This window comes from Dermacentor andersoni, chromosome 1 (assembly GCF_023375885.2).
Source record: "Dermacentor andersoni chromosome 1, qqDerAnde1_hic_scaffold, whole genome shotgun sequence".
In the NCBI taxonomy this organism is placed as follows: Eukaryota; Metazoa; Arthropoda; class Arachnida; order Ixodida; family Ixodidae; genus Dermacentor; species Dermacentor andersoni.
In genome coordinates, this window is record NC_092814.1 from 193,176,747 (window position 1) to 193,196,153 (window position 19,407).

A 19,407-nucleotide genomic window follows, 5' to 3' on the forward strand; every position below is an offset into this window, starting at 1 on the left:
TGTGTTCTAAGCTGCATTTGCTTTTGATACCTTACAGATGATACCTATGAGCATGCAGCAATAAAATCTACCAGTTATTCCAAGCTAGAATTTGTCACTACCCCCTTAACTTGTTTTAACCCTTATTCATGTTTATTCTGCATTTCAGTGATGCTACCGAGGACTTACGATTTGGAGAAATTATTGGAGCAGCAGAATTTTCCCTTTGGAGCACTTTGAAGCTGTACACTGAACAAAAGCTGGCCAATGCCATTGATTGCCAGTTACAAAGGGAATGGCCACAAGTATCATCATCAACAGTTCCGTGCAGCACAGAAAAACTTTGTCGCACCAGCCACCAGAGAGCTAGAACAGACTAGAATTACTTCAAGACGGGAGGAAGGCTTTTGCAATGTTCGCCGTAAACAGTACACTTCCATGATTTTGTTGTCTGCAGTAGCGCAGCTACAATGAAATGAGGATTTCGGGTGGCAAGAGGAGTATCAACTAATATGCACGGCACAGAGATGGTCAGGCTGCACAGGTTTCGTCTTGGCAGTGGTGCAGTTGCCAGCGGTAGATATGCCATCAAATTTCAATCCTTGCTTTGCCACAGCTTGGCACAATTTTGGTCAATTTTATCAGGATCGTGCAGCAAATCCCGTTTGGCACAGTTGGTGCAGGTGTGGAAACTGCTGCATTTGAATTTTAAAAATGCACTACATTCCCCTATGTTTTCCTTCGCTTCATTGTCTGCTGACTTCATACGAGTGTAAGCAAGAAACAACCTCCTCCCCTAGTTCTTCCCGTCCACCGCACAGTGAGGGTCTCGACTTCAGGAGATTTGATGCTTCGAAGTAGCCTCCCAAGGGTTTACTGACCAGTTGCCTGCTCCTAAGATCATATACCACATGATGCTTGCAGATGAAAGCATGTTCCACATCCTCCACCATGGTCATATGCAGTGCTGGCTAGCAATTACATGTCTAAGTTTGATAAACGTACACAGATAACCATGAAAGTGGATGGAGGAACAGCTGTCATAGAGGCTCAACTGGTATAACATCGCATGCATCAAGCTAAAGTTGCAAGTTTGTCTCCCACCAGCAAGAAATTGTTTCTTCCTCGTTTCCGTTTTCCTTTATTAAAAACATACAGCTTATCACAAATTTGTCCCGAAATCATATATATTGTAGATTTCCTTTTATTAATTTCCCTCAGCTTTCCTTGGCTTCATTGCCCATTGGCTCCATACAGTTGTTACTAACAATCAAGCCTCTCAGTTCCCCCAATTCTTCTTATTTTGTTACACTCATTTCAAATTATTAATCAGTTGACAAAATTATCTGTACAATTTATTTATGGGCCTTTTCTCTGTGGTAATGAAAGGGCTAATACAAGCTTCTGCCATGCAGCTACGTGGTGAGCGGGTCATGACTTACTACATGTGTTATTTTATGGCCCTATTATTTATAATGATGTTCACAATGATTCAGCGATTCAGCACTGAAATATTTGCCAAACAGCAAATTATTACAGCAGTGGAACAGTGAACATCTCAAACGACATCATAATAACAGAGACATCTTCAAGCTAACTTTTTTTTTTAAATCATTTAAAGCTTACCCTCAGAAATGTCGATACAAGAAGAAAGGTAATTACCATGTGGCGACACTAATGAATAAAGTCATTAGCAGAGGAATGTAAGAACTTGATAATCATACCTCATGAAACAGCTGATGCTGAGCCATGTAGCCCACACCTACATCTGGGCCCTACAAATAAAGTTAAATATACATGCAATTAGTGCAAAAATTATAAGCCAAAAATTTGTTTTTTGTCGTACTGCATGCCAGTCAAATGTTACACTGACTTCCCATTGCAAAAAAGAAAACATCATCTGGACTATTGAACAAACCACTGTCAGTAGAGAAACACTGTACAAATAAGCTACAATATTTATTATCCTTGAAATATCAGTGGTCACATATCCTGAACCACTGCTTTTGAGAGAGGTGTGCAAACTTCTGCCATGGTCATCACATCACTAGCACTTAAATTTTATATACTGTTGACTTTTGATGCTGATTTGTCCAATAACAATAGTAACACTTCCTGTTAGCCTCTCAATATGTGGTTAACCTGTCGACGTCTAAATTACAGCACAACAGTTTGTTGCTTGTGCTGTATTGATATATCTGTCAGGAGAATAATCAAAATGTATATGCCAACGGTAAACCATAAAAGGGACAGGAAGAATCTGCGTGCAGGTAACATTCTAAAAATTATCGTAATTGTGCCCGAGCTAGGTTTGACAAAAAGCAGGATAAAGCTATGGTACTATACAGGACGATCATTTTTAAGCTTTACAGAATCTTTAAAAACACCCTGTTGCAGATAACATAATTCTAGCCCTTGAGCTGGATTATTCAGAGAGGCAAACATTACTTTCACAAGATACCGAAACACATTGAACTAACAAAATCCTCTAATTATCGTTTGAATAAATTACTTTAATGCGCATATTACAATTTACAAATCGTAGCTGGCGAGTTTGCATGGTGTATTCACTAGGAATGAATTTCCAGAATGAAGCCAGTTTGGTGATATGCCCCATCAAACTTGCCTGAAAAATGCACTGTTCTTCCACTTATTTTTTTAACAAAACGCTCTTTTATGTGCCAAAGCACAAAAGTAACTGTAGTGCCCATGTATTTTGTTCCACACTTCAGGAAATCTTATCTCAAAACTGGTGTCATTCTGAAAATTCATTTCAAGTGGATATGTCTTGCAAGCTCACCAGCTACAATTGGTAAATTGCAATATGTACCGTAAGGTAATCAAGTTAATTAATATATGTTTGCTAATTAGCTGATTAAGTGTTTCGAATTCTCATGCTAGTAATGTCCGCCTCTTCGAATAATCCAGCTCAAAGAGAATTATGCTATCTGCCACAGGCGATTTTTAAAACTTCCATAAAACTTAATAGTCATCACCCTCTATGACTTTCTTGATACATTAAAAGTTCACAGAATTTCCTGGTTTATGTGCTCATAACAGAAAGAAAAATATGTTTATCTTCCCACCACAGTTAATATGTTACTGAATGATTTAATTTCCCAGAAAGCATGTTCTACACTTTGCAAATCTTCAACTGCAAATTTTCACCTGTATAACTATGATAAAAAACACTTGTAGATGACGAGGTAAAGCCTCAGTGCTTGTAACATGGAGAGCCAGGTATGGATTGTCAGTAACATCTCCGCAACACTATTTCAGGAGCACTATGCGCACTGAAATCCTGCAGTAATAACATGCATTCTACTTCCCCTTCTGACAGCACACTACTGTCAGATATCTGGAACCGACAAGCCCTGCAGTGTTACCAGCCTTGGTCACCACGTCAAGATCAAGAGAGGCTTTGCCCCGCAATCAAAACCTAAATACCTTGGCAGTAATCAATCAAATCAACAGCAAATATCTCAGCAACCTTCAGTTTGCACATGACATTGTCCTGTTCAGAAACACCGGGGTTTACGTAAAGTACAACAAATGATTGAGGACATTAAAGGGCCCCTCACCAGGTCCCATAGCAAATTGTGTTTATACGCTGGAAGTTGTTACGTGTCCTCTCTCGAGTGTTTTGCCGCAAAAATTTTTCAAATCGGCTCATTAATAGCAGAGATAGAAATATTTCAGTGCCTCGAACCCATGATTTCAGGAGGCAAGCTCCACTGCCAAGCAAGACACTATCTCCACTTGCCCCACCTAGCCTCCACAAGCAAAATTCCTTTCTTGCGTTCTCCCATACCAGACCTCGAGGATCATGTGACGAATACTTCACGTGCCCCGCTTTTGTTCTTTTTTTTTTTCCCTTGCTTTTTTTCGGCGCGGCGCACTTCCGCTGACGGTGTCCCGCGTGAGCTGTTGTGATTGTCTCGTTTCGCGCAGCGCACGATTTTGCGTGCTGTGCACGAGGACACCTGACTAGCGGTATAAGCCAGTGCTACACGAATACTGAGGGACACACAAGTGTATCACAGAGCATGATCCAGCACTGGAACATGGTAGAAAATGACATAGTTTTGGTGTATGCACACGCTACTGAACGACGTGGGAACAAGCAGATGAATTCTTTCAAACTGAAGGTAGCGCTAAAAAGGACGAACACACGGTGAAAAGACGACACAGCGACGAAGATCAATGGCCTTCAGTTTTAAAGAATGCCTCACCAACTAGCCCAGCACCAAGTTTTATTGAAGCATATTTCTAGTACAGTGGGCCCATCTTTTTGTGTGTTTTCTCCTTCATCTTCGTCGTTGTGTCATCTTTTCACCGTGTGTTCTTCCTTTTTAGCATTACCTTCAGTTTTAAAGAATGCATCACCAACTAGCCCAGCACCAAGTTTTATTGAAGCAGATGAAACAGAAGGACATCTATCTTGCTGCGGTTTGTGTGTTTTATTATTTCTCCAAGCTTTAATTTGTTCATTCAAGCAACATATTACACAAATAATAGATGTTGCCTTGAATAATTCTCGAAATCACGTGTCACTACGAGCGACATCACACCGTCACACTGCAAACACATGTACGTAGGCGCGCTAGCATGTGTACATCATTCTCCAGCTTGGAGTGCGGTGAGCAGAAGGGAAAACGGCATTCAGTGTGAATTTCAATTCTTTCCATAGTGCGTAGCGATGTAATACTTTGCAGGCACGATCGTTAACGCGCAATGTATGCTCTGCGCTTGTCGGCTCAAAATGGCCAGACCTGGTGAAGGGCCCTTCAACCGAGAAAGTGTGAAGGTGAGGTTGAAGATAATTAATCAGAAGACAAAAGTAATGTTCAATAGCTTGGCAAGTGAACTAGAATTCACGACTGCCAGTCAGCCTCTAAAGTCTGTACAGGAGTATGTTTATCTAGGTCAATTACTCATAGGGGACCCTGATCATGAGACAGAAATTTACAGAATAGTAAAAATTGGTTGGAGTGCATACGGCAGGCATTACCAAATCCCAACCGGGAGCTTTACAACTGCTGTTGAAAAGTGTATGATCATTGTACTCTACAGGTGCTAACATACAGGGCAGAAACTTGGAGGTTAACAAAAAAGCTCGAGAACAAGTGAAGGACCGCGCAAAAAGCGATGGAACGAAAAACATACAGGGCAGAAAGTTGGCGGTTAACAAAGAAGCTCGAGAACAAGTGAAGGACCACGCAAGAAGCGATGGAACGAAAAAGCGCTATAAAAATTATGATAATCGTGTACTAGTGCACAAGCATTCCTTGGCTCAGCTGTCACTTCGCTTTTGCTTACTTTTCCTAACTTATGCATGTCGACCAATCGCTTTAGACAATTCTCAGAATTTCTGTAGAATTTTTGCTGCTTATCATGTCTATCCTGCTAAGACAATATCATAACGTTCCAAACACAATTCCATTCCATACAATCACAGGATTGCAATCTTCTTTTATTGCTGCATTCCGCAGGATACTAGTTTTGTGAATAAGGCAAGCTGCATTTCTTCTGCAGAGGCTGGGAGTCTACTCCTCCTTCACTTTGAATTGTCTCGCTGTTCTTGTGTCGCCGTAGCTGCTTGTTCTTCATCTCCGTCAACTTCCTCCTTTCTCTTCTGTGCTGGTTTGAGTACACAGTATTTCTTTATTTTATTTTACTTCATTTTTATATTGTGACGTCACCTTAACATCACCAATTACTTAAGGCTATCAATCATCTACTATTACACTACTACCACATCTACCAATCAACTATTCTATGATTTTTTTTTATACTCCGCTTAGAAATCCCAAAGCAGGCTTCTTTACATGCAGATCAGTAATGCAGAAAAGTAAGCTTTCAAGGGAACATGACGAGAATAGTTTTTTTCTTCTTTATTTATTTTTCGATTTCCATTCTTTCTTTATCGATTCTAAAGCTACCAATCATCTACATTTACACTTAATTTCACTAATTATGCATTTATTTTGCTGATAAACAGTGTGACACTTAGTGCATTACGGACATATTTTGCTGGGGTGCTCGCCAGAGAATGTTTACGCATTAAAATGTTCGGTGTAACATTGAGTGACAGGAGGAGAGCAGTGTGGATGAGAGAGCAAATGGGGATAGCCGATATTCAAGTTCACATAAGCGGAAAATATGCAGCTGGGCAGGCCATGTAATGCATAGGGTAGATAACCGGTGGGCCATTAGAGTTACAGAATGGGTGCCAAGGGAAGGGAAGCACAGTCGAGGATGGCAGAAAATTAAATGGGGTGATGAAATGCGGAAATCTGCAAGCACAAGTCGGAATCATATAGCACAAGATGGGAGTAATTGGAGATCCGTGGGAGAGGTCTACGTTCTGCAGTAGACATAAAAATAGGCTGCTGCTGATGACGATAAACCAACTAAAACTTAAAGAAAAAAAAATGAAAAGGCAGCACTAGCAATCTTTGGTTGCCTACGTGAGCTTTCAAGTCAAGTCATACCAAGGGTTGATGCAGAGCCCACCAACACTAAGGTTGCGTTTGCAGAATTCGTTGCAATAAAAGACAATGTCCTCACGTGCAATCCACAAAGTGTAATGAAAACTGCTGGAAAAGCAGGGGGTGAACATTTTGGAAGCAATGCTAATAAGGAATACAGTGACCCCAGCAGCTACTTTCACACATTTCACTGCGCTAAGCGCTGAAAACTTTTCCCTTTGCTTACTTTTATACACCAAGTTTTAAGCGCTGTTCAAATTCACCGAAAATATATTGTGTACCTAGGTGTGTTCAAAGCTGCGTGCGTGCGTGAGATGCGGGAAACACGATGTTGGGACCATTGTGAATTGACACTATATCGTGCAACCTATGACGATCAGCAAAACCCGGAGAGGGCGCATAAATCAATGGATCTCTTAGGCGTGAAAGCTTTACAAAAAGGGCTTTGCAATACGCTACTGACATACTTTGCACATACTTTCTAGTGACAATATAAAACATAATGCGGACAAATTCCTAACTGCACATGCTGCGATTCTCTCTTTATAAGCCTACATAGCTTATAGAAGTTATAGTTATAGAAGCTAGCTTATACAGATCTTGTAAATGTATTCGGGGAACCTAATACATGAATAGATGTTAGCACTGCCCACTCCATACCACTACAATGTTCAAGAATTTATCCACAGCAACTTACGAGGCGCGCTGCCAAAACGGGCTTTCTTTGATGGTGCAAAATGTCCACATAAAAGGAACAGAGAAAAGTGACGAGAAGGTATTTACAGTATTCACGCAAAGAATAAGGAAAAAGCAAGTATTGACACCACCACTTGTCAGGTTAACGTACAGATTTTCATCTAGTCAGAATGATCATATTTGCATCCATTCCTTTCGTTTACATTTGCAGTTATTCCTTCTAGCGTACTTTTGTTTGTATTCCTGGGAATTGTATTGTATTGTAGCACGGTGGTAGCAGGGCCGTCTATTGCTTCCACGCACAAAATGTACAAACCATGTCAATCGACGGACCTCTTACGCATGTAGGGCCCTCTGGGCTGTACTTTTCAGCGATAAGGTAGCCTCACCGCCTGCGGGATTATCTGACTGAGCTATGTGGAATACTCGGTTGCCATAGCAGAAAGTTCGAATCCTCTTTTTCTTTTTTAACATCTAACGATGGTGCGTCTGACTTCGACGTCCTGCAGTGCACTACATCTGCAGGCTTGGAGTGACGCCTGACACCGGCAAAATATGCGGAGAGCGAGTGGGGCTATACTAATCCAGGTCCAACCAAATTAGGAAGGCCCACTAAGCTTGAGCAAAGACACTCCCTCACCAGAACAGGAACTGGCCTCCCTGGTGCAGTATTCAGCCACTACCTCCCAGATCATTCTTACAATTAACCCATGGCCCTCAGTACCCAGCAGCTGCGGAGCACCTGATCAAGGCGGCGGTCAGACCTGTAACGCAGCAGAGGTTGCTAAGCATCTCTGGGTCCGGACATGCCGCCAATGGAAAGTGACCCTGCCAACCTTTAAAAGCCAAACTCTGTCAAGTGAGGCTAGCTTAGCAGGACTCTTTCAGGAACTATCAGACATTGTTTGGGATATCATTGGGTTTAGTGAGATTAGAAAAACTGGTGACGCTTATACATTACTGAATAACAGCCATGTCCTCTGCTATTGTGGTGTCCCAGATAAGAAGATATGGGGTAGGATTCCTAATCCACAAGGACATAGCGGGCAACATTGACGAATTCTACAGCATTCATGAGAGGGTAGCAGTAGTCGTAATCAAACTTAATAACAGGTATAGATTAAAGGTAGTACAAGCCTACGCTCCTATATCCATTCAAGATGATGAGGAAGCAGATCAGTTTTATGAAGATGTTGAATTAGCGATGAGAAAAGTGTAAACTCAGTATACTGTAGTAATGGGCGACTTCAGTGCAAAAGTGTGGAAAAAGTAGGCTGGTGAACAAGCAATATGCACCTACGGCGTCGTTTCTAGGAACGCTAGAGGAGAGATGCTGGCAGAATTCGCAGAAATGAATAAGCTAAGAATAATGAACACATTTTTCAAAAAGCGTAGCAACAGAAAGTGGACCGGGAAAAGCCCTAATGGTGAAACAAGAAACGAAATTGATTTCATACTTTCTGCCGATTCCAGCATAGTGCAGGATGTAGAAGTGATAGGTAGGGTAAAGTGCAGTGATCATAGGTTAGTGAGGGCTAGGATTCATCTCCATTTGAAGAGAGAAAGGGCAAAATTCGTCAAGAAGAAACAGGTCAACCTAGAGACAGTAAGGGTAAATGCACACAAATTCAGGCTCATACTTGCAAATAAATATGCAGCCTTAGAACAGAGAGATGATGATGATATAGAGCTAATGAATGAAACCCTAACTAGGCTGGCTTCAGAGGCAGCAATTGAAGTGGGAGGCAAGGCACCAAGGCAACCAGTAGGCAAGCTCTCCCAAGTAACAAAGGACCTAATAAAGAAACAACAAAGAATGAAAGTGTCCAACTCAAGAGATAAGATAGAAACTGATCAACAAGGCGAAAATAAGTGATATTTGAAATTATAACGTGAGAAATACTGAAGAAGCTGTAAGAAATGGACGCAGCCTGAAATCAGTGAGAAAGAAACTTGGCATAGGACAAACCAAGATGTATGTACTGAAAGATAAGCAGGATAATATCATCAGCAATCTCGAAGATATAGTAAAAGCAGCGGAAGAATACCATATTGACCTGTACAGTACCCAGAGGACTCATGATAACTCCATTCAAAACAGTAATGAACAGGATACAGAAACTCCTCCTATAGCTAGCAATGAGGTCAGAAGGGCCTTGCAAGATATGAAACGGGGAAGAGCGGCCCGAGAAGATGGAATAACAGTCGATTTAATCGAAGATGGAGGAGACATAATGCTTAGAAAACTGGCGACTCTCCTCACGAAGTGTCTATCGACTGCAAGGTTCCCAGAAAACTGGAAGAATGCAAACATTATACTAATTTACAAAAAGGGAGACGTTAAAGAATTGAAAAATTATAGGCCCATTAGCTTACTCCCAGTATTATGTAAAATATTCACCAAAATAATCTCGAATAGAATAAGGGCAACATTGGACTTTATTCAACCAAGGGAACAGGCAGGTTTCAGGAAGGAATACACTACAATGGATCACATCCATGTCATCAATCAGGTTATTGAGAAATCCGCAGAGTACAATCAGCCTCTATATATGGCTTTCATAGATTACGAAAACGCATTTGATTCAGTAGAGATACCAGCAGTCATAGAGCCATTACGTAATCAAGGAGTACAGACCGCTTACGTAAATATCCTGGAAAATATCTACAGAGATTCCGCAGCTACCTTAATTCTCCACAAGAAAAGTAGGAAGATACCTATAAAGAAAGAGGTCAGACAAGGAGACACGGTCTCTCCAATGCTATTCACTGTGTGCTTGGAAGAAATTTTCAAGCTATTAAACTGGGAAGGCTTAGGAGTAAGGATCAATGAAGAATATGTGGGATGTCGTGTCTACCGAAGGACGAATCCTAACATAAAAACGTAACGCTTCTTTATTCAACTAACGATGGCAGCGGACGGGCATACCAACGCTACGTTCGTCCCAGTAGCGGAAGGTAGGAAGGAGGCGGCCTTTCTCTGCCAGGCAGCCTGTTTTTATAGCCACCGTCGGTGACGCATACCTCGGGTGACGTGGCGGTGGCGCTAGGTTTTATCGAACATGCAGTCCAGCGTGCAGCTTTGTTATGCTGGGCCAGATGATAAGACGACGGAGGGTGCGCAGAAATATGCGCGGAGTGTGTCGCCACAAATACCTCAACAACCTTCGGCTTGCCGATGGCATTGTTTTATTCAGCAACACTACGGACGAGTTACAACACATGATTGAGGACCTTAACAGAGAGAGTGTAAGAGTGGGGTTGAAGATTAATATGCGGAAGACAAAGATAATGATAAATAGCCAGGCAAAGGAACAAGAGTTCAGGATCGCCAGTCAGCCTCTAGAGTCTGAGAAGGAGCATGTTTACCTAGGTCAATTAATCACAGGGAACCCTGATCATGAGAAGGAAATTCATAGAAGAATAAAAATGGGTTGGTTCGCATACGGCAGACATTGTCAGCTCCTGACTGGAAGCTTACCATTATCACTGAAAAGGAAGGTGTACAATCATAACATTTTACCGGTGCTGACATAAGGGGCAGACATTTAGAGACTGACAAAAAAAGCTCAAAAACAAGTTAAGGACCGCGCAAGGAGCGATGGAACGAAGAATACTAGGCGTAACCTTGAGAGACAGAAAGAGAGCTGTTTGTATCAGAGAGCAAACAGGTATAGCCGATATTCTAAATGACATTAAGAGAAAGAAATGGCGCTGGGCAGGTTATGTAATGCACAGGTTAGATAACCATTGGACCATTAGGGCTACAGAATGGGTACCAAGAGAAGGGAAGTGCAGTAGAGGAAGGCAGAAGACTAGGTGGTGCGATGAAATTAGAAAATTCGCGAGTGCTAATTGGAATCGGTTGGCGCAGGACAGAGGTAATTGGAGATCGCAGGGAGAGGCTTTCGTCCCGCAGTGGACATAAAATAGGCTGATGATGATGATTAGAAGCAATGCTTCATTCCCCATTAATAACAGTAGCAATGTTGGAGAGGATTTATAAAAGGCCATAATTTTTTTCAAGAAGTCATGAGTCAGCAGAACATGACGAACATTTTGAGCAAAAGAAGACACTGCTGAATGTCCATGTACTTGATCCTTGGTCTTTTTTTTTTATCAGTGAGCTCGAAGTACATTTAGTTTTTTTGTTGTAATATGTTATTATTCTCTCACTTTTTTTTCCAAGTGGCATCAACAGTTATAGGGGACATGGCACTTCAGTGACATGCTCATGGAAGGAAGATCACTGAAGTGCTAAAGTGCCTATAACTGTATCAAACCAACAAGCTTAAAGCCAGTACTACTCGGCATCAAGATTTGGCAGTGCTTCTTTTCAAAAAGAGGAAAAAATGCAAGTGCTATCACCTATATAATGTAGAAAACTAATAAAACGTCTAACATTTTTATAAATCACTGGCAAAAAGAATGCACTCATTTTTTGCTGGAGAAAGATTCAGCTAGAAACACTTTCAACTCTCAGTGTGACCATTTTCCTTTGAACCCTGTCTCAAAATCTGCTTCTAAACTTGCTTTGGAAATCACCGATCACGCCTGACAGTGAAATGACTCATCTGTGCTGGTGGCTTGATGTAATCAGTAATCAAAGTGCATCAAATCACTGTTGCAGCAGGTTACAACAGCCACACTGGATACAAGAGCTGGAGACAGGGTAACCTTCACTACAAGCTAAGAAGAAAAAAATGTTTTGTTTCAATTGAAAAATCTGTCGAGATTGACAACCAAGGACAAAGTAGCTTAGTATCTATCCATGTTGCTAAGTCTAAATGACCACCAGCAGAGCTGTCAAATCATGGCTTGCATGAGCATCAAGTGACAAATGTAAGTACTTGGTGCCAAAGCTCAATCTCTCATCCTCGCTACTCAGGTGCAGTTAGGAAACCAACAGTAATCCCCCATTCTGAGGCCAAATGGAAGCAATGAAGGCATGAAGGTGAAGTAGAATTGAGAACACACTGCTTGTGGTTGCATCATCAGGTGTTTGACTGAAAGGAAAATCACTACACAACTTGTTTAGCTTTGAGTGCAACACATTTGACTTTGTAATATCAATACAATTTATTGTCAGTGATACATGACTGCAGTAGCCAAGACTCCCTATGCTGCATTTAATATGCCTTTTAGAGAGAGAGAGAGAAAGCATTTAGTGCTTTAAACTATCAGTGCACAGAAAGGCTAGCAATTCTTACACGTCTCCATTAGCAATGCAACTCACAGTAAGTCATTGTGTACAAATCATGTGAATCGTAACTGTGTCAGTGAAGAAGGCTGCTGCTCCAGACTTCGTAGTGGAACGAAAGGAAAACAAGAAAAATGAACCTCAAACAGCACCAATAATGTGGTGCCATTCAGTCAGTTGAAACAACTCGATCATCCCAGCCAAACTGCTACGATACTCTTCTATTTACCAAGTTCTACTTTAATACCTGCCGTCTGCTTGCGTTTTGCAATTCTCAGTCGAGGTTTCTTTTTTTTTTTTTTTTAATAGGTGATATCACGTTATGGACAAGGGCCTCAAACACTGGAACACAAGAAACACACCTACAGGAAGCAGTAGATACCATCGAGAGCTACTTGCACAAATGCGGCCTCCGCTGTGCTCCCGAGAAGTTGGAACACCTCGTCCTCAAGTCAAGAACGAGAGGCAGACCACCCGGCTATGATGAATCCGATCCCAACGTCACCCTCAATGGAACGCCCATTCCAAAAGTGGAAACCCTACGAGTTCTAGGGCTACACATACATAAAGACAGGCCTGGGGCGGCCACCCTCCCGCAACTACAGCGAACACTATCAGAGCTCACGCATCTCGTCAGGAGAGTTGCAAGCCACAGAAGCGGACTTAAAGAACAAGACACGCTACGCGTGATGCAAGCACTCCTCACCAGTCGAATGACATACGGCACGCCCTACCTTGCGCTGAAGAATGCAGAGGTAGAAAAAATTAACATTCAAATACGCAAAGCCATCAAAATCACCCTGGACCTACCATCTACGGCTTCGACTACGAGACTTCTCAAGATGGGCGTACACAACACCTGGCAAGAACTAGCTGAAGCTCATAAAGCGAGTCAATTAGAATGACTGAAGTTCAAGCCCACCGGAAGATCAGTGCTGCGACGGCTGAGCTACGGTGAAACCTTTATAGCCACCACGAACCGAAAAGAAAAAATTCCTTCAAACCTCCACAAATCCCTGTGCATAGCCCCAATTCCACGCAACATGCACCCCACATACCACAAGGAAAGAAGACAAGCCCGAGTGGATGCTCTACGGCGAAGACACAGGCAAGATCCGGATGCCAGATACACCGATGCAGCCAAATAACCGCAAAGAAATGCTTACGCCCTGAGCGTCGTAGACTCTCAGGGCAGAGAGCTAGCGTCTGCCACAGTCCGTGCACAAAACCCCAAGACTGCAGAAGAGATGGCGATCGCCCTAGCAACTACTACGTGCATGGATGCAGCTGTCATCTGCTCCGATTGTGAAGTAGCTGTCAGAAATTACGCTAAGGGTCGCGTGTCGACAGAAGCACTGAAGATATTGAAACACTGCAATACTCCCATCCCCTACACCTGCGTGACATGGGTTCCTGGGCACGAGGGACTGGAGGGGAACGAAGCGGCACACGCCGCGGCCCGAGGCCACACCTGTCGGGCCAACCCTCCCTACTCTCAAAACGCTCGCTCTGCGTCAGCGGAGGCAGAGACCGTACCCATCACCTACTCAGGAATCCTTCAACATCACAGGCTGGAACGCACGGTGTACCCACCACCTCACCGAAAGCTCAACAAAGAAGAAAGCACTACACTCAGAAGACTACAAAGTAATACTTACATCCACGGAATCCTCATGCATAGACTTTACCCAACGCTACAAGGATACCACTGCCCAATGTGCGGCGTATCAGACACCTTAGCGCACCTGATCCTCGAATGTCCATGGCATCTAGACAAAGACGCATTGCATTCACCGAGAGACTGTTGTAACGCCAGACAAGAAAGCGAAGACCTCATAGAAACGTGGGAGGCCAAGCTCGTCTCTGAGGACCTGGAACAACAATGACGCCTCGTCGCCAGGGCCAAGGAGGCAGCGAAGGCCAGAGGGTTCCCGGAATGAGGAGACCTCCCACCGAGAGTAGAACCGGGGCTTACCCCGGGATACTGTTTCGAAAATAAAAGTTTATTCCTCCTCCTAGAAAATGCCATGCCTGCACAAACTCCTCTGCACTTTCACGAACTGCTGCATTCTAAAAGTAAACACGGGGAAACATTCCAGCTATTACCTTTTCTTTCAGAATGTAGGTGCAGACAAAAGATGCCAGTGTCATGAGCTCTTGTGACCAGTCCTCATCAGTGTACTTGCTCCCTAGCTCCACAGGCACTATGCGGCCACCTGCAATAGTCACAAGGTACCTTATGCTAAAAAAGAGAGAAGAAAAAAAAAACAGGTAGGAAAGGGCTTAGTGAAGCCTCTGACCAGTACAAAAGCTTTTAGTACCTGTGGAATTCGAAAGCAAGTTCAAAAATCACAGGTTTTAATCACAGTGTAGAATTCTGACTTAGGCTGACACAGTCGCAACTCTAAAGAAAGAGCTGACAGTATTTCAATATTATACATCATCACTACACCACTCCAATTCATGAAGGCGAAAGCCGTAAGTGGCTTGCTGCAATAGTTCATGCCCGAAAAAAGCGGCGCCTAGTCGAGTGGTTCAAAAAATATGATCGTCAAGTCGAGTGGTTTAAAAAAAGTTGACGAGTGGTACAAAAAAATCAGTGCTCTTCCACTCTGTGAAGAAGGATGACCAGCGAAGCTGTGTATGTGGCCCCCTTAATGGCAAACTGCACCTCCGCCATGGGTGGCCCCGGTATTGCATTATCTTCGGGAATGGCCCACGTATGGGGAGTTTAACGCTTGCTTCACCTCCACCGCGGGTCGGCCCAGCATTTAACTATCTTCAGGATCGGCCCATGTAAGGGGAGTGCTTAATGCCTGCTTCATCTCTGCCGCTGGTCGGCCCAGTATTGCACTACTGTCAGGATCGGCCCACGTATGAGGAGTGCTTAACACCTGCTTCACCTCTGCCGCTGGTCGGCCCAGTATTGCACTATTGTCAGGATCAGCCCACGTATGAGGAGTGCTTAACGCCTGCTTCACCTCCACCGTGGGTCGGCACGGTGTTGCACTATCTTCCGCATCGGCCCATGTATGAAAAATTGTTGGTCTACGTGCGGACACGATCCACCAGATCCCAGCCATAGACAGCTTCGCTGTAAAAATATCATTATCAGTAACGGCTAATACCTGAAAAGGATACTGGAATGGCTCATACCTGGGTAAGCAAGCAAAGATGCAATGGATAAATATGAATGAAGACACGAAAGAAAAAAAGAATGAAGGAAAGACAGAAAGGAAACATCAACATGAGGAACGGCTCAGACCTCCGTAAGCAAGCAAAGATCCAATGGCTAAATATGAAAGAAACGAAAAAAAAAGTAAGAACGAAAGACGGAACAAATGAATTAATTAACAAAGAAAGAATGAGAAAAGACAAAGAAAAAGAAAGAAAGAAAGAACGAAATGAGCTTTAGGTAGTGCATTAGGCACTCGCATGTGTCATTGAGGAAATCAACCTACAGCACAATACGTTTACTTCACACTGCTGCTCGTTATGTCTTGCAAGAAGTCTGACCCCTCCGATCGGATAATTAATGCATTACCACATGTGCAGCAGGCTTTTGCCTTCGGTACATGTTACCGAATCGGTAGCATGTTACACTCGTGTAACATGCTACCGATTTTTTGTAAACATTTTGCAATTTCATAGATAAAATATGCCGCAATGACACTGTCTTAATACGGAGCTGCCAAAATGTCTAAAAACTAGCACAATAAAAAAATCCTGTTTTTCATTCAAAATGGAATGCTGAATGAGTTATTCAATAGCTGTTATCACTGAAATTGTATGCTTCTTAATTAGGCTTTAGCAGTAGGTAATTTGATTTCATTTTTAGATAGAAGAAAATGATATTAGTGCGTAAGAATATACATTAGAAAGCATATCTCAGTCCAACCAAGGAATATGTACTATTACGCCTGCTTGGAGAAAAATGCAAATGGCAACATTGTTCACTAATTTCATTTCATAGTATCAGCAAGAAGACAAAAAGCAGCGAGAATGGCAAGAGAAGCAGCTTCTGCAAGATCATAGCTCAACGTGAATAGGAAGATGTCCTTACATATGCATGCAACCTTTCAGGAAACACACTTCAAACACTACTTCAGCAGTTAATGTTTGTTTTACAAACACCCACTGCTCATGCATTGTTGCTTATTGTGGTGAAAATATTGCACATATTTTTCTGTACCTATCATGAGCAAAATTTATGCATAAGTTCTCCAGTTCTCCAGTTTTCCCTTTTGCACAAATCTAGTTGCCCACATCCCTGCAGCAACATTGGCACAACAAACCTTTGGCAAAGTCATACATCACAACATCCTTACACACCACATGCACTGTTCCCTACTCTCTGATTCACTGGTGCTACACATTTGAACTCTCATGTGCTACACATCTGAACTCCTACGTGCTGTTCTATACTTAGCTGCTAGCATCACATTCTGTCTCAGTGCTATGCCTGATCAGAGACACAGCACTGAGACAGAATTATGTCAACTTATTATATTTGCATTAATTCTAATTACCTTAGCATGGCTGACAACATCTCTGATAACACCTTCAGTCTTTACCTTATATCTGTGCAATATTTCAGCTGGCTACTCTAATTCCCCAATTATGCTATCTATAGCAACTGTTTGAAATCGTTGAGCTAGTTGTGGAGGCTCTTTGGATGCCTACACGAGACGGATGCAGAGAAGGACACAACAGCTACAAAAAATAAAATTAAATTATGGGGTTTTACGTGCCAAAACCACTTTCTGATTATGAGGCACGCCATAGTTTTGCCACTGTAGCATAACAGCTACAGTGCAAAACTCATATTACTTGCTAACACAAAAAAAGTTAGCAGACTAAGTGAATAGTTTACTGTTCATCATCATCATCATCATCATCCATCTATTTTATGTCCACTGCAGGACAAAGGCCTCTCTCTGCGATCTCCAATTACCCTTGTCCTGCGCCAACCAATTCCAACTAGCGACCGCAAATTTCCTAATTTCGTCGCTCCATCTAGTTTTCTGTCGTCCTTGATTGCGTTTCCCTTCTCTTAGTACCCATTCTGTAACCCTAATGGTCCAATGGTTATCTAACCAGCCCATTACATGACCTGCACAGCTCCATTTTTGCTCTTGATGTCAATATTAATCTTCAAGCCCACTCTTACACTCTCTGTTAAGGTCCTCAATCATTTGTTGTAACTCATCTGCAGTGTTGCTGAATAGAACAATGTCATCTGCAAACCGAAGGTTGCTGAGATATTTGCCATCAATCTTTACTGCGAAGCCTTCCCAGTTTATTAGCTTGAATACTTCTTCCAAGCATGTAGTGAATAGCATTGGAGAGATTGTGTCTCCCTGTCTTACCCCTTTCTTTATAGGTATCTTCTTGCTTTTCTTGTGGAGAATGAAGGTAGCTGTACAACCTCTGTAGATATTTTGCAAGGTATTTACGCAAGCGTTCCGTACTCCTTGATTACATAATGCCACTATGACTGTTGGTGTCTCTACTGAATCAAATGCCTTTTCGTAATCTATGAAAACCATATAGAGAGGCTTATTATACTCTGTGGATTTCTCGATAACCTGATTGATGACATGGATGTGATCCATTGTAGAGTATCCCTTCCTGAAGCCAGCAGGTTCCCTTGGTTGACTAAATTCCAGTGTTGCCCTTATTCTATTTGAGATTATTTTGGTAAATATTTTATATAATACTGGGAGTAAGCTAATGGGCTTATAATTTTTCAATTCTTTAACGCCTCCCTTTTTGTAGATTAGTATAATGTTTGCATTCTTCCAGTTTTTGTGCGACCCTTGCAGTCGATAGATACTTCATATAAAGAGCCGCAAGTTTTTCAAGCATTACGTCTCCTCCATCTTTGATTAAATCGACTGTTATTCCATCTTCTCCTGCCGCTCTTCCTCGTTTCATGTCTTGCAAGGCCCTTCTGACCTCATCGCTAGTTATAGGAGAAGTTTCTGTATCCTGTTCATTACTGTTTCTAATTAAGGTATCCTGATTCCTCTGGGTACAGTACAGATCAGTATAGAATTCTTCCACTGCTTTTACTATATCTTCGAGATTGCTGATGATATTAACCTGCTTATCTTTCAGTGCATACATCTTGGTTTGTCCTATGCCAAGTTTCTTCCTCACTGATTTCAGGCTGCGTCCATTTCTTACAGCTTCTTCAGTATTTCTCACGTTATAATTTCAAATATCACTTATTTTCGCCTTGTTGATCAGTTTCTATCTTATCTCTTGAGTTGGACACTTTCATTCTTTGATATTTCTTTATTAGGTCCTTTGTTACTTGGGAGAGCTTGCCTACTGGTTGCCATGGTGCATTGCCTCCCACTTCAATTGCTGCCTCTGAAGCCAGCCTAGTTACGGTTTCATTCATTAGCTCTATGTCATCATCGTCTCTCTGTTCTTAGGCTGCATATTTGTTTGCAAGTACGAGCCTGAATTTGTGTGCTTTTACCCTTACTGTCTCTAGGTTGACCTGTTTCTTCTTGACGAATTTTGCTCTTTCTCTCTTCAAATGGAGATGAATCCTAGCCCTCACTAACCTATGATCACTGCACTTTACCCTACCTATCACTTTTACATCCTGCACTATGCTGGGATCAGCAGAAAGTATGAAGTCAAAATTCTAGCAATAACTTACACCAAACCCACTCATGCGTCAAATTCTTCAGAATCAGATCTTTATATTCCTATAGGACAGACAGGGCTACTATGGCACTCTACAGCACCAGGTAGTTTGTATAATTATCATCACAAACTTGTTACTATGTATGACACAGCTGAGCCCACTTACAATGAACTCCTTTGTAACTACAATTCTATATTTCCAGCATTCATCAACTCTACAATTATTATCAGCCTTTTTTTTCTTTTTGCCAGAAATTCAATGTTCATCAGAATTTACTTTCATTAACTTCGCAATTATCCAAAAATTCTGCAGATAAAGATCTCAAATGGTTCTGAAGCATCTGTGACCATCAATGAGATCTAGCAGAATGGCATTGT

General features: G+C 42.2%; 1 protein-coding gene across 11 annotated transcripts in view; it reads right to left on the reverse strand.

The window, feature by feature from the left end:
* LOC126547008 (lysine-specific demethylase 8-like) overlaps window positions 1–19,407 on the reverse strand; it is a 74,936-nt gene that overhangs the window by 24,539 nt on the left and 30,990 nt on the right. For 5 of the 11 annotated variants that reach the window (XR_008609045.2, XR_008609046.2, XR_008609044.2 and 2 more), the window contains exons 6-7: window positions 14,473–14,582; window positions 1,704–1,754 (exon numbers count right to left, since the gene is read on the reverse strand). Coding sequence is in view for 5 of the 11 variants with exons in the window: in XM_055062907.2 (XP_054918882.1) it covers window positions 1,704–1,754; window positions 14,473–14,582 (161 nt within the window). In the remaining 6 variants the exon portion in view is untranslated. Of the gene's footprint in view, window positions 1–1,703; window positions 1,755–7,167; window positions 7,193–14,472; window positions 14,609–19,407 lie in introns of those variants that run through there. The other 6 variants (XM_050194812.3, XR_008609047.1, XR_008609049.1 and 3 more) reach the window with 5 other exon arrangements.